The sequence below is a fragment of the Bombina bombina genome, chromosome 5 (assembly GCF_027579735.1).
Source record: "Bombina bombina isolate aBomBom1 chromosome 5, aBomBom1.pri, whole genome shotgun sequence".
Classification (NCBI taxonomy): Eukaryota; Metazoa; Chordata; class Amphibia; order Anura; family Bombinatoridae; genus Bombina; species Bombina bombina.
In genome coordinates, this window is record NC_069503.1 from 825320082 (window position 1) to 825334314 (window position 14233).

At 35.0% G+C, this 14233-nt stretch overlaps 1 protein-coding gene across 2 annotated transcripts in view; it reads left to right on the top strand.

Moving 5' to 3' along the window:
* The window catches only part of DLGAP1 (DLG associated protein 1), a 710871-nt gene that overhangs the window by 676265 nt on the left and 20373 nt on the right, over nucleotides 1–14233 (top strand). For both annotated transcript variants that reach the window (XM_053714947.1, XM_053714948.1), the window contains one exon: nucleotides 1449–1601. In XM_053714947.1, coding sequence (XP_053570922.1) covers nucleotides 1449–1601 — 153 coding nt within the window. The remainder of the gene's footprint in view (nucleotides 1–1448; nucleotides 1602–14233) is intronic.

A 14233-nucleotide genomic window follows, 5' to 3' on the forward strand; every position in this document is an offset into this window, starting at 1 on the left:
CATGCTTTGGGGCTGTTTTTCTTCAGCTGAACTGGGGGCCTTAGTCAAGGTAGAGGGAATTATGAACAGTTCCAAATACCAGTCAATGTTGGCACAAAACCCTTTAGGCTTCTACTAGAAAGCTGAACATGAAGAGGAACTTCATCTTTTAGCATTACAGACAACCCAAAGCATACATCCAAATCAACAAAGGAATGGCTTCACCAGAAGAAGATTAAAGTTTTGGAAAGGCACAGCCAGAGCCCAGACTGGAATCTGAGCAAAAATCTGTGAGGTGATCTGAAGAGAGCTGTGCACAGGAGATGCCCTCCCAATCTGACAGATTTGGAGTGTTTTTGCAAAGAAGAGTGGGCAAATCTTGGCAAGTCAAGATGTGCCATGCTTATTGACTCATACCCAAAAAGACTGAGTGTTGTAATTAAAATCAAAAGGTGCTTCAACAAAGTATTAGTTTAAGGGTTTTTTTCTTTTTTTTTACTTCCCTCCACCTAAAAGATTTCAGTTTGTTTTTTAAATGAGTTGTCCAGTTTATAGGTCACATTAAAGGTGGAAAAAGTTCTCAAATGATTTATCTTTGTCTCATTTTTTTACATCACAGAAACCTGACATTTTAACAGGGTGTATAGACTTTTTTATCCACTGTGTGCATATATATATATATATATATAGATATATATATAATACTATATATAATACACACACGACACATAGGTATATATGTCTACTCTTGCTTACAATTTCCAAATACATTTTGTTTTCTTGGCAAAATATCTGTGATTTAAATCAGTAACAGAATCACAGAATCCCTCTTAATCATTCAATTTTTGAGTGCCCTACGCAACTGTAATTTGATCAATATCTAAACATTATAACAGGGGTGTGTAGACTTTTATATCCACTCTACATATAGCTATGCTTCTCTTTTTTTCCTGAAAGTGGTTGAAGATTAGAAAATGGATGGAATGCTCAGCACTGTATAAGAAGTCAATAGAAACACAATAAGGGAAAACGAAAAGTTACACTACAGTTCCCTTTAAGGAAATGACATACAATATCAATTACATAATATTCTCAAATCATTTCATGCTGAGGGTTCCTAAGGACTGAAGTTGGGAACCATTGCATCTATTTATCTATAAAAGTATCCTTGGGAGCACTCTAATATTAAAGGTAATTTGTATTATAACCAAAAGGAGTTAAGTTATTTAACAATAAGGTCAGTGCCGAATCTATAAAGGGTTTTGCAGCCATCTCGGGTATAAAAGTGAAAGTCTGTTTATCTCCCCATTGTTCTCATTGTAATTAACCATCTTCACATTTTATCCTTAGTAAGAATCCCCATTACTTGTCTTTGGGGTCTATGATGCCATCAGTCTTTTGAAACCTCATTAAAGCACACATTATCTCAAGTGTTAGCATGATATATTGTCTTCTCTTGTCTTTTACAGAATCCCAATGCTCACCCCAGGCCAACCTCTCAGGATTTAGCTGGGTTCTGGGACATGCTACAGCTATCCATAGAAAACATTAGTATGAAATTTGATGAACTTCATCAACTTAAGTCCAATAATTGGAAACAGATGGACCCTATTGATAAAAAGGTAGGTATCTATTGAGGTTTTCAACACCTAAACATTTGGAGTAATTAAGCAACATTACATTGGTCAACAATTTTCTACATATAACTTTGGGTGAAATGTTATTTTATATTTTTGTGTTATCTTTTCTATATTTTGTACATTTCATTATCATCATAATACTAACACTTTTTTCAACCTGTTAAGAAATTTATTCCATGAAGACATCGTCTCATTTTTAGTAGTTCAGTACTGAACAGGTTGAGATCATTGGTTGCTTGTATATTTAGAGCAACCTGGGTTTTTTTTTCTTACGTTTTTTGTATTTGTTCATTTTTTACATTTGAAAATAGATAAAATGCGAGATATTACGTATAAAGAGCAATTATCAATTTACTTGCACATTCCAGGAGGTGCTACTACGAAAAATAAGGAAGGGCACAGAAAACATCACTGAACCTGTAATCTCCTCAAAAATTCAGGAACAATAACCGCAAAAGGAACCTCTGCCATCCTTCAGAAATAGGAAAAAAATAAAAAAATTCAGTAGATCCTTATGTGTAATTATTTATATCTTTTATTTGGTGAGGTCTTTGTTCTCAGGTAATATTTGAATATATGCCCAAACTTACAACCTTGGCAACTTGAGCTTGAGTGTCACTATATTCTCTCTAAAAGCTACCTACAGAAAACCACTGGTCTACTTACAGATATTTATTTACTGTTAAGGAAAGTACCACCAAGCTGGGTAAATATTTTTTGTTCAGGTTTTAAATTTTACTACTGGAAAATGTGGCAACCATTTTATATAGAACATATAGAACATGCTATAATGTATAAGTACTATAAATAATAGCTATAATTCTCATTGTATGCCTCAAAACTCTGGTAATCTCTAATATGAATCTTCTGTTGACCTCAGTTTAATATTTAATATATATATATATATATATATATATATTGCAATTCAAAAAACCTTTAACAAGGTATATTTTATAGCAGTTGTCTATTTTACAAACCATAAACAACGAAATGTGGATGAATTTTTACTAGTGATTTCATCAAAATTAGTATTTATTACGTTGGATTATTAATAGTTTTGGTATAGTTTATTGTTAATTAAATTCTATAAAGTATGTTGTCTTATATACCCCTTTCATATCCCATGTTATTATGTAATATTTGGGAGCCGCTCCACAATAACTCCTGGTTTTTTTTTCTGGATCTTAGATGACAGGGGGAGGTAGCAAAACTTTCTTTAAAAGGACATTAAACACCTTTTATTTGCTTAAAAATTGTGGTTCCTCCCCTGCTTACTAGAGAGACCAAAACACAAAATCTGTAACCAGCAAATGCTTTAATCAAATAGTTGTTTAGTCAGTTTTAGTCAGTTTGCAGCATTTTGAAATCATAAGTTACAGATTTTGCTTTATGGTCTCCCGTGGGAGAGTAGTGAGGATAAAGCACAATTTCCTACATAAACATAAAGACTGGAGCAGCAAGAGATTTTTTATATTTTCTAAACTTCAGCTCAGATTAACCAATTAACATGTATACAGCCATCTTTAAAAAAAAACTAATAATAAAAAAAAAAAATAAATCTATTAAGCATCTTTGAAATTGTTGAGCTTGAATCAATATAAGACAAGGCAATTTGACCCCCTAAACTCACACACTTTGCACTCTCACATATAACAATAGGATCTAGCAACACCTATAGAAGAATGTATATACAATTAAGTAACTAAACTGTCTGAAGCTATATAGTCACTTATTCCTCCAACCCCCACCCCAGAAAAAAACAGAAAATATGCGTGATAAAAGAGAAACAAAGCAATAGGGAAACTTTCATTATCAAAAGTAACTTTGCTATGGACAATGGTAGTACTGTATACTGGTTGGTTTAAGGGGAAACACGGGTGTTGATAACTATCTGTGGAGGCATATTTTAGCTTGACTTCAGTTCATCATTGCTAATATGATGCTACTGCTTTATTATCTGGAAATCTAAGACAGTGAAAGATGATGCCCATTTAGGGCCAGATTACAAGTGGAGCGGAATTTAACACTCCTGCTCACGCGCTAACTCCTCTAGAAGAAAGCTTTTTGGGCGCGTTCAGTAGTGATCGTATTACAAGTTGAAAGTAAACTGTTTTGTACGAACAATAACCCAATATGTGCAGAAAGCCGAATTTAGGATATTGCGGGTGTTAACGTATTCTCCCATAGAAGTCAAAGGAGCAAAAAAGTGTGGGGGGGGGGAAACACACTACTCACATGCAAACCCAATTGCATATTCTCATATGTGCTAAGCTGACATGAAAATATGAATATTTCACATGCCAATGTTCTTAACATAGAAGAATATGTTCTATTTATCATAAATACATTTTTCTACATATATCTGATTGAATTTTGGTACAATATACTGTATATATATATTATATATATATATATATATCTATATATATATATAATTATATATAGGAATATCTATTTATAAATACATGTTCTGTATGCAGAACATTGGAATGTGAAATTTTTACAGTAAATACACAGTAAAACCTTTATTAGATATGAATATTGCATAAATATTATTTTACATGTTTTCCTCTGCTTGTCAGCAATGGACTCCAATGCACTTACATTTGCAGGCATATACATACAGTATGTACACACATATAAAACACACACACGCATATATATGTTTTATTAATTCTCAAATATACTGAACTTCTGACTTCATCTTCAGTTTTGGGAAAACACCATACATGGGTTTAGCAGATAATGTTGTCTTGCCAAAGGAGACAACTGTAGCTGAAGTTTAATCATGATGTGGGTCATGCTTCAAAGGACTTTAATCATATGACTAAAGGGAAGTCTCTGTTCTAAGGGAAAACACAAGAGATCAATCACTAATCATTAACTAGGAATCTAAAATACCATTGTAGAGGTCAGATAAGTAGGGAATTTTAATTAAAGGGCTACTAAAGAGAAATTAATTTGAAATATACAAAAAAACTATAGTGAGTGCACTTATTTTTGGGTTTTGCTTCTAGCTGAAGTTGTGTGCTACGTGGTTCATAAATGACTGAACTGGATAAATATACATTCTCTTCCATCTTCTGGGTGTATTGGACTTGCATTACAAATTTCAACCTATCTTTATCATATTTAGAGACATAGGCCCATATTTATCAAGGTCTGTCGGACCTGATCCGACAGTTGCGGATCAGGTCCGACAGACCCTGCTGAATATAGCGAGCAATGCGCTCGCCGTATTTCAGCATTGCAGGGGGGTGTCAATGAACCCGATCGTACTCGATCGGGTTGATTTCCGGCGATGTCTGTCTGCTTGCTCAGAGTAGGCAGACAGGTTATGGAGCAGCGGTCTTTGTGAACGCCGCTTCATAACTGCTGTTTCTGGCGAGCCTGCAGGCTCGCCAGAAACACAGGGCATCAAGCTCCATATGGAGCTTGAAGCCCTGTGTTTCTGGCAAGCCTTCAGGCTCGCCAGAAACACAAGTTATGAAGCAGCGGTCTAAAGACCGCTGCTCCATAACCTGTCCGCCTGCTCTGAGGAGGAGGACAGCGTTCGCCAGAAATCAACCCGATCAAATACGATCGGGTTGATTGACACCCCCTGCTAGCGGCCGATTGGCCACAAATCTGCAGGGGGGCGGCGTCTGTTGGACATGATCCGCTGATCGGATCCTGTCGGACAGACTTTGATAAATTGGCCCCATAGACCATGTAGACTAGATGACAGATAGGCAGGGATAGAAAGATAGAGGCCTGGTGTAATTTTACTGGACATAGTGTTTTAATAGAAAATGTATTTTATTATTATTATTATTATAATAATAATAATAATAATAATAATTAATATTATTTTAATGAACCATAGAATAGAATAAAATGTCATAATTTGCAAGTTGAGGATAAGGAAAAACATGTCACAAACAGAACTGCGGCACCTTGTAAAATTTCAGTACATTTCAAGAAAAAAAATTCTTTCATTTCTGCTGGCAAATCAGTTTATTAATATATGATATCTATTAATATATAATGTATTCTTGATTAAATACACTGTATGTAAAGTTAAAAAAAATCAGGGGGAAAGTTCTGACTTCAATTCTGTTAAACAGCCAGCACTAGAAACACCTCTTAAGGTAATGCTCATAGAAGCTTATAAATAGTTCTGGAAATATTATAGTGTGTTTAGGTCACAGAAGAAACTGTGGCCACTTCTATATCTAGGGTAATCATTTATTCTTCTGACTCCAAATGTATGTTCATTGTAACAACAGAACCATCAAGTTCTTCATTGTATGAGATACAGTTAAACTGAAAGGTATTTATGGTCCCTTTTTCTTGAAAAGACACAGCGACTGTCAGAAAGTCAAGGACTTAGAAGCCCAAGCGTAGGAATACATATTATGTTTTTAAAGAGAGATAGAAAAAAATGATTTGTGGTTAGTCTAAGGGGTCGATTTATCAATGGGCCCGAATGGGGCCAAATACCCCTGTTTCCATGCGAGCCTTTAGCTTGCCGGAAACAGGAGTTAAGAAGCAGCGGTCTTAAAGGTTTCCAAAACTTTCTCATTTTTTTGCACCAACAGACTATAAATATTCAATTTTGCATGTATAAATATTATAACATACCTATTTGCTGCCTGTAAACGAAGCTTCTGAACTTGAGAATAATTCATTTTAATTTGGGAGGCGCGCAATCCGACAAACTTACCAATAGAAATTACAATTTTTGCATCTCATTATTTTGAGATTTTCTGACCATGCGCATACGCATATCGATTTGTTAAAATTCCTAAAATTAATTAATAATAGATTGTTTTTTAAATATATAAATATAGATATATCATCGTTAAAAATCCACTTAGTGTTGATATATGTATACAATTCCTAAATATGATTAAGCTGGTCTGCATGTTTTCCTGGGGTGACGTCTGTTATGACGAGTAGGTTAAATTGCGCATTCGCATAGCGGCGAAAATTTGCCATGTTGATAACTGGGGTTAGCGATGTGGATTGGAGGATTAGAAGTTATTGCCGGTCAGTGGGTTCGGAATTCAATAAAAATTCTGAAGACAAATACTACTAAACGGTAAATATATGATGCGCTATTGTAATTACAAACTAAACTTATTTATAGTGATCTGGCTATTGGAGGTCAATTGTTTCGTGGGTTTTGTGTCCCTTTAAGATTGCTGCTCCTTAACTCGTCTGCCTGCTCTGAGGCTGCGGACATAAATCCGCCTGATCGCATACGATCGAGTTGATTGACACCCCCCTGCTAGCAGCTGATTGGCCGCGAATCTGCAGGGGGGGCGGCATTGCACAAGCAGTTCACCACAACTGCTTGTGCAATGTTAAATGCCGACAGGGTATGCTGTCGGCATTCAGAGATGTCTGGTGGACATGATACACTACAGTGTATCATGTCCGCCAGACAATGATAAATCAGCCCTCAAGCATCTTCCCATTGAAAGTGAAGCATGGAGAAAAATTGTGCAAAAACTGGAAGTTGTACTGAGCATCATATATATTGCGTAGCAAGATAAACAATGAAAATGTGCCTTTATAAAATTCTAGAAGTAACCTTACAGTACTGATAAGACTACTAAGATAATTTTGCCAGACTAAAGAGCTTTAAAAAATAATTTCCTAAGAACGTTTGTTTGTTTTGCAGTTGCAAAATATAGTTTGCACTTCATAATTTCACCCACACAGTCGATAAAATCATCTACATTTACTGTATCTTTTCTTTAAGAATGTTATTCTAGTATTTAAGTGAATACAATAGTATGCTATTCCTAGAGTCACATTGCCTGAAAAACAGAAACTGAACTTTACTTGAGTTGGAATTACACATTCTTATGAACTTCTTGTATTTTCATAGTCATCATTTTGTAACAATGCATTTATAAGTATACTACTTCACAGGTTTACTATCCTCCTCTATAAACCACAAAAACAACAAAAATACCAAGAGAATTAAGCAAATTAGATAACAGAAGTAAATGAGATAGTTGCTTAAAATTAAATGCTCTGGATCATGAAAGTTTAATTATGAAATTATTGTCCTTTTAATATCTCTTTAGCAGTCATCTTTTCTCAATGTTATCAATGTTGTTAAATACTGGTTTTCCTTACGACAAGTTTGCGAACAACTGGGCTAAACAAAATGTTCCATTTTTATAAAGGACTATTACATTGCCCTGTTCCCTTTCTGTTGCCAATCTTAAAATTATTTTAACCACCTTCTTTAACTCTTTTTCTGCTATAATCTTACAATTTATTCTAAAAAAAAAAATTTCTGGCAGACAGGAAATAAACTATTAGACAATCTTTAAGCATTGAACATATAAATAGTAATTAAAGCTCAGAGGCACTTCAATCCCTAGTGATCCTTTAACAGACAGACATTTTTGGTCTTATCCATATGTCAGCATTGTTAAACAAGCACTGAATTCTACAAACAGCTCTAGGCCTCCTTTTTGGCTTGCATCATGTCACTGTCTGATTTATTTGACTCCTTACAGATGAACTAATTTGACCCCACTCTCTCTGTTACATGTGATAAATAGGTATTGGATCCACCAAATGAGTCAAAGGGTCACTAAAGTAAAAATGAAACATGATTCCGAAAGAACATGTAGTTTTAAAACACTTTCCAATTTATTTCCATTATCAAATTATGTGCAGTTTTTATATTGGAGCCACCAAATTCTATTGAGCATGTGTGCAAGCTCTCTAAGTATACTAGCCTGTGATTGGCTAATCACTGTCACATGATACAGGGGGCCCAGGAAATGGGGGAAAAAACATTTTACAGAAAAAAATCTACTGCTTCTTTGAAATTCAGAGTAGATGTTATTTCATTGTCTTTTTGTTGTGCACTTGTTGATTATGCAACTCTACTGTATTTAATGGTCCTTTAACAAGCCACACATATTGTATAATGTATTATGCCATCCACTGGTACTTATGCCAAGTATTGCAATCATTTTCCTTTATATTATGCTGCTGCACACAGTATATAAACTCTTTTGATTTATCATTATAACTTACAATTTAAATGGGCATAGTCATTTTTATATAAGAGCTTTTCAAAACGTGTGTTCTTGGTGAAAACTGGAAGTTCCTGCAGAGTAAACAAAAACAAACATTTTGTTATTGTTATTTTTGCAAACCCTATCAAAAGCCACACACAGAGTTATTGGAGTTTTCTTTAACAGCCATTTAAGGTTTTTTTTTTATCGCTAGCCAGCTGTGCACAAGCATGCACTTTCTGTTAGGTTCAAAATCAAAATAAACAACTGTAATTTAATATTTCTTTATGTGAATATATTTGCCACTTAAAGGGACACTGTACTATAAAATTGTTTCCCCTTAATGGGTTTCGAGTTACTTGTTATAGTAGCTGTAGGGTATAAAAAGTATTGGAAATTTCTCCTTTATGATTAGTTTTGTATATGAAATAATTGTTTTTTCCTTATTGAAGCATCAATCCACTGTTCTAAAGAACATGCCCATATAAATGGGCTGAGAAATAGCACACCTCCTAATTTTATCTATCTCTATACATTAAGGCCTCTAGATATCTCTCTGACTTTAAACAATGGGAGTACATATAGAGAGCATTGAAAATTAACTCTCTCTTCCACTCTCCACTGGGAACTTCAATGTCACTTGCTGCCTCTTGTTAACATAGCTTTATTATAGAGAATACTATAGTATTTAAATTTTTATTATAAGTAGTGATGTCAACAGACAGCTATTTTAATTAAAAAAAATAAAGTTAAAGGAAATACAACCTATTTCATATATTCCAACACAGAGGTGGAATCAAGTCAATGTTTTTCAAGTCACAAGTAAGTTCTCAGTCTTTGTATTCAAGTCTTAAGTCCTAAGTCAACACAGGCAAATCCTAAGTCAAGACAGGCAAGTCCAAGTCAAGTTGCAAGTCCTCATCTTTGAGCTTCAGTGTTAAACAAGACATTGGCGTCTTTGCCCAATTTAGGGCCAGATTACAGAATTATCGTTAGCGCGAGGAGCATAAACACGATCACAAGATTATGGTGTTATTTATGCTCAAATCAATATTAAAAGTGGCATGCTGTTTAAATTACTGCAATTTAATTTGCATGAAATTGCGGTAATTTACACTCCCCATATTTTCTATGGGCGGAGTTGAGCGTCAATGTCCGCTCGTATTACAAGTTAAAATTAAATTGAATAATCAAATTTATCACTCAAACTTTGGGGTTAATAGTGTAGGGGGTACTTTGAAGTGGGCTATGTGACGGTTTAAGGGTTAATAGTGTAGTGGGGACTTTGCGGTGGGCTATGCGGCAGTTTAGGGGTTATTAGGATAGGAGGCTTATGGCAATTCAGGTTAGCGCGCAAATGTATTTCATCCTGAATGTCCTTTCAAAAACTAATTTTCTCAAAAACTGTGCTCCTTATTTTCCCCCCTTCTTACAAAATCCCCACCCACCAACTTTCTCTAACTGTTGTTAATAACATCATTAACCAAACCCTGCATGCCCGATGTCTTGGGGTCACACTTGACTCAGATCTCTCTTTCATTTCCCACATCCAGTCTTTGGCCAATTCTTGCCGCCTCCACCTTAAAAAACATCTCCATCTCCAAAATTTGCCACTTCCTCACACAAGACACAACTAAGACTTTAATAATTTGCCGCCTTGACTATTGCAACTCCATTCTCTCCGGCCTCCCTAGCTGCCATCTATCTCCCTTACAATCCATAATAAATGCTTCTGCCAGGCTGATCTTCCTTACATGTCGTTCCTCATCTGCGGCACCTCTCTTTCAGTCCCTTCACTGGCTTCCTCTAACCTCCAGAATAAAACATAAAATCCTGACTTTAACTTTTAAAGCTCTCAATACCACTGCTCCACCCTATATCTCAGACCTAGCCTCCAGATACTCACCATCCCGTTCCCTTCGCTCTGCTCATGACCTCCTTCTCTCCTCCGTTCTTGTTACCTCCTCACATTGCCGTCAACAAGACTTCTCCAGACTGGCCCCAATTTTGTGGAACTCTCTGCCTCGTTCTAAATGACTCTCCCCTAGTTTTAAAAATTTCAAGCGCTCCTTAAAGACTCTACTGCTTAGGGATGCATATAATATAGACTAACATTTTCCTATTTTAGTTCCTCTCCTCCTTTAGCTATTGCCTTGAACCCCATTAGCATGTAAGCCTATGAGCCTAGCTGCTTTGTAAATCACTTTCATGAGAAATGATTTACAAAAGGGTCCCTATATCCCTCTCTCATAATTGTCACCTTGCATATTAGATCCATGTCTTTAGCGCTACGGAACCTGTTCGTGCTCTACAAATAACTGATAATAATAATAATTCTATGAGTTTTTTTCCACTTTTCTCTCTCTATTAGCGTCAATGAGAGAGTACGTTAACCCGACGTAATATTGTAACTTCTGCTCTTTGCACATCAGGTTAGTGCGTGAGCGTAAAAGATTTACTTTCAACTTGTAATTACCACTCCACTCATAATCTAACTCTTCATGTTAGAGTATTAATTGCTATAGTAAATTTATACAAATTTATATCAGGAAGGCTTTTAAAATATGTTTATCACTTCCCAGTTAAATTACATGTGACATTAGGTATTGACTATTTTCACTAAGGACACTCATCTATCTCAGTTCAATTTGTCTGCCTAGGGATGTGCTTAATAGTGTGACATAAACTTAAAGGCACAGTCTACACCAGAATTTTTATTGTTAAAAAAGATAGATAATCCATTTATTACTCATTCCCTAGATTTGCATAACCAACACAGTTATATAAATACACTTTTTACCTCTGTGATTACCTTGTATCTAAGCCTCTGCAAACTGCCCCCTTATTTCAGTTCTTTTGACAGACATACATTTTACCCAATCAGAGCTGGCTCCCTGGAACTCCACGTGTGTGAGCACAGTGTTAGCTATATGACACACATGAACTAACACCCTCTAGTGGTGACAAACTGTCAAAATGCCCTGAGAGAAGAGGCAGCCTTCAAGGGCTTAGAAATTAGCATATGAACCTCCTAGGTTTAGCTTTCAACTAAGAATACCAAGACAACAAAGCAAAATTGGTGATAAAAGTAAATTGGAAAATTGTTTAAAATTACATTCTCTATCTGAATCACGAAAGTTTATTTTGGACTAGACTGTCCCTTTAATAAGGACAAGCAGTGAAAAAAACAGTATTTTATTGGTAACTGAGAGTAACAAAAACAAAATGCATTTTATACAAACAAAACAACTGCTGCACACTCTACATGTGTGAGAGAGAAATGGTGTCAGTGAGTATTGTTATATCTAAGCCCTAGAACAATTATTTGGTACCTCAAGGAATAGATTAAAAAAAAGATGTGAGAGAGAAACAGAGATACAGAAGAAATAGCTGCTACCTACTGCACCACACTTTACAAGTGAGAGAGGAAACATGAAACATGCAGACAATTAAATTAGTTAAAAATGCTATGCTACCATACGTTAGACTTAGAGAAAGAGAGTCAATAGGAGTGAGGAAATATTACTGTGCGAAACATGTGCTGTAAAGTAAGTATGCTTTCAAAAATAGAAATGTTAATAGTTTATTTTTTTATCAATTAATGAAATGCAAAGTGAAGAAAAATCTAAATCAAATTAATATTTGGTGTAATCATAGTGTAGCCATGATGCCTTGCGATAACAATGCTCAGAGTCTGAGTTTTTCCACTTATACTATTTTCTTTGCACCCTGGTACTGCGACCCAGCGTTTGTGTGAGTGCGCTCATTTTTCGATATATATATATATATATATGTGTGTGTGTTTGTGTGTGTGTGTGTGTGTTTGAACTAGATCTGGAAACCCGTGTCCTGCTCAAAATCCTAAAAAAGGATCTACTGAACTTAAAGAAAAATGCGAAGAACATGCAAAGTGTTGTAAATGCGTTGTTACCAGACATCAGTTATCATACAAGTAAGTGTGTAATGTCTGAGTCATTCACTAACAATAAAAAGCATGTTTGGTGTAAATTGACTCATGCTATGAGCTTAAAGTTCTAGTATGAATTAAGCTCTGAGCAGAAAATTTAGTATGATTAGTGTGAGAGAAGCTATCCACGGTGCAATTTTTTAAATATAAATATATATATATATATATTTATATATATATATATATATATATATATATATATATATATATATATATATCCACTGTGCAATATAGTAATAATAATAATACAATTCTGTAGCGCTGGAGTATCTCTCTCTCTCTCTCTCTCTCTCTCTATATATATATATATACTGTATATATAATGTTTCTAGCCAACATTAGGAGGGCCTAAAATAATACATTGCATTGCCTTCTGGGATTTTTAAAAGTGAGGAACATAGAAGGTTTATATATAATTCTCTTTTTAATTTAAATACGATTTATTTTAAATATATGGTATGGTAGGGGCATTTAAAGTGAAGGTCAATTTCCATGTGAAAGTGCCTGATTTAAAAAAAAAAAAAAAAAAATTAAAAACAAGGGCACTTTCATTCCTGAAAATTGACATTTCAGATGTTTTTTTTTAATATACTTACCTTTTCTTCTTGAAGCCGCTCCAGTGCTTCACCAGCCCATCGCAAGCCTCTTCATACGTCAGCAATGACGATTCTGACATCCTCCAATCACGGCTCCCCCCCCCGGGGTAATCATTGCCTGAGGCAATGCCGTGATTGAAAGAAGCCGGTTTCGTCATTGCTGGGTAAGTAAACCAGGAAGAAGCAGGCGGGGCATTGTTTCAGAACGGCGATCCGGCGTTTCTGAAGAACAAGGTAAGTATTTTTAAAATACGGTGCTATGTCAATTTTCATGAATGAAAGTGCCCTTTTTTTAATAGTTTTTTTAAAAAACCGGGCACTTTCACATGTATATTGACCTTCACTTTAATTCCCTTTAGTTTTGCTATGTGCATTTCAGCACCTATAGGGTGAGTGGGGAAAAAAGAACGAGTTTGCAGATGTAAAAAACAGTAAAAACAGACAAAATAAATAATAAAATGTAAAGTCATAGTTTATTATATTCTTGTATTGACTATGGGCCAGATTACAAGTGGTGTGCAACATTTTACACCGTTCAGAGTATACTTTTAACATGGGCGGGTTAGCATGTGTTTTACAAGTTGAAAGTAAATTGTTTGCACAAGAGTGAAACCCAATGCGTGATAACTTCAGAGCTTCACATATTGCAACCGCGTTAACTTCTTCTCCCCATAGACATCAATGGAGCAAGCTTTCAAAAAACCTAACACTTGTCGCTTGCGAGCTAACCTGACAATGCGTTAGACCTACAGCGCTAAAGCCAAAAGTAGTTATGAATAGTTTGCCTTCAAGTGTTTTACACATAGAAGAAAATTTTCTTTTTAAATATAGATTTTTATATATATATATATATATATATATATATATATATATATGAATGATAAAAAAAAATGTAAAATATATATATCTATACCTATATATATATATATAATACGGTTGCCAAACCTCCCGTATTTCCCGGGTTCTCCTGTAATTTGATCAATTTGTTCTGTGTTTCCCGGCTGTATTATGCCCCTTCCT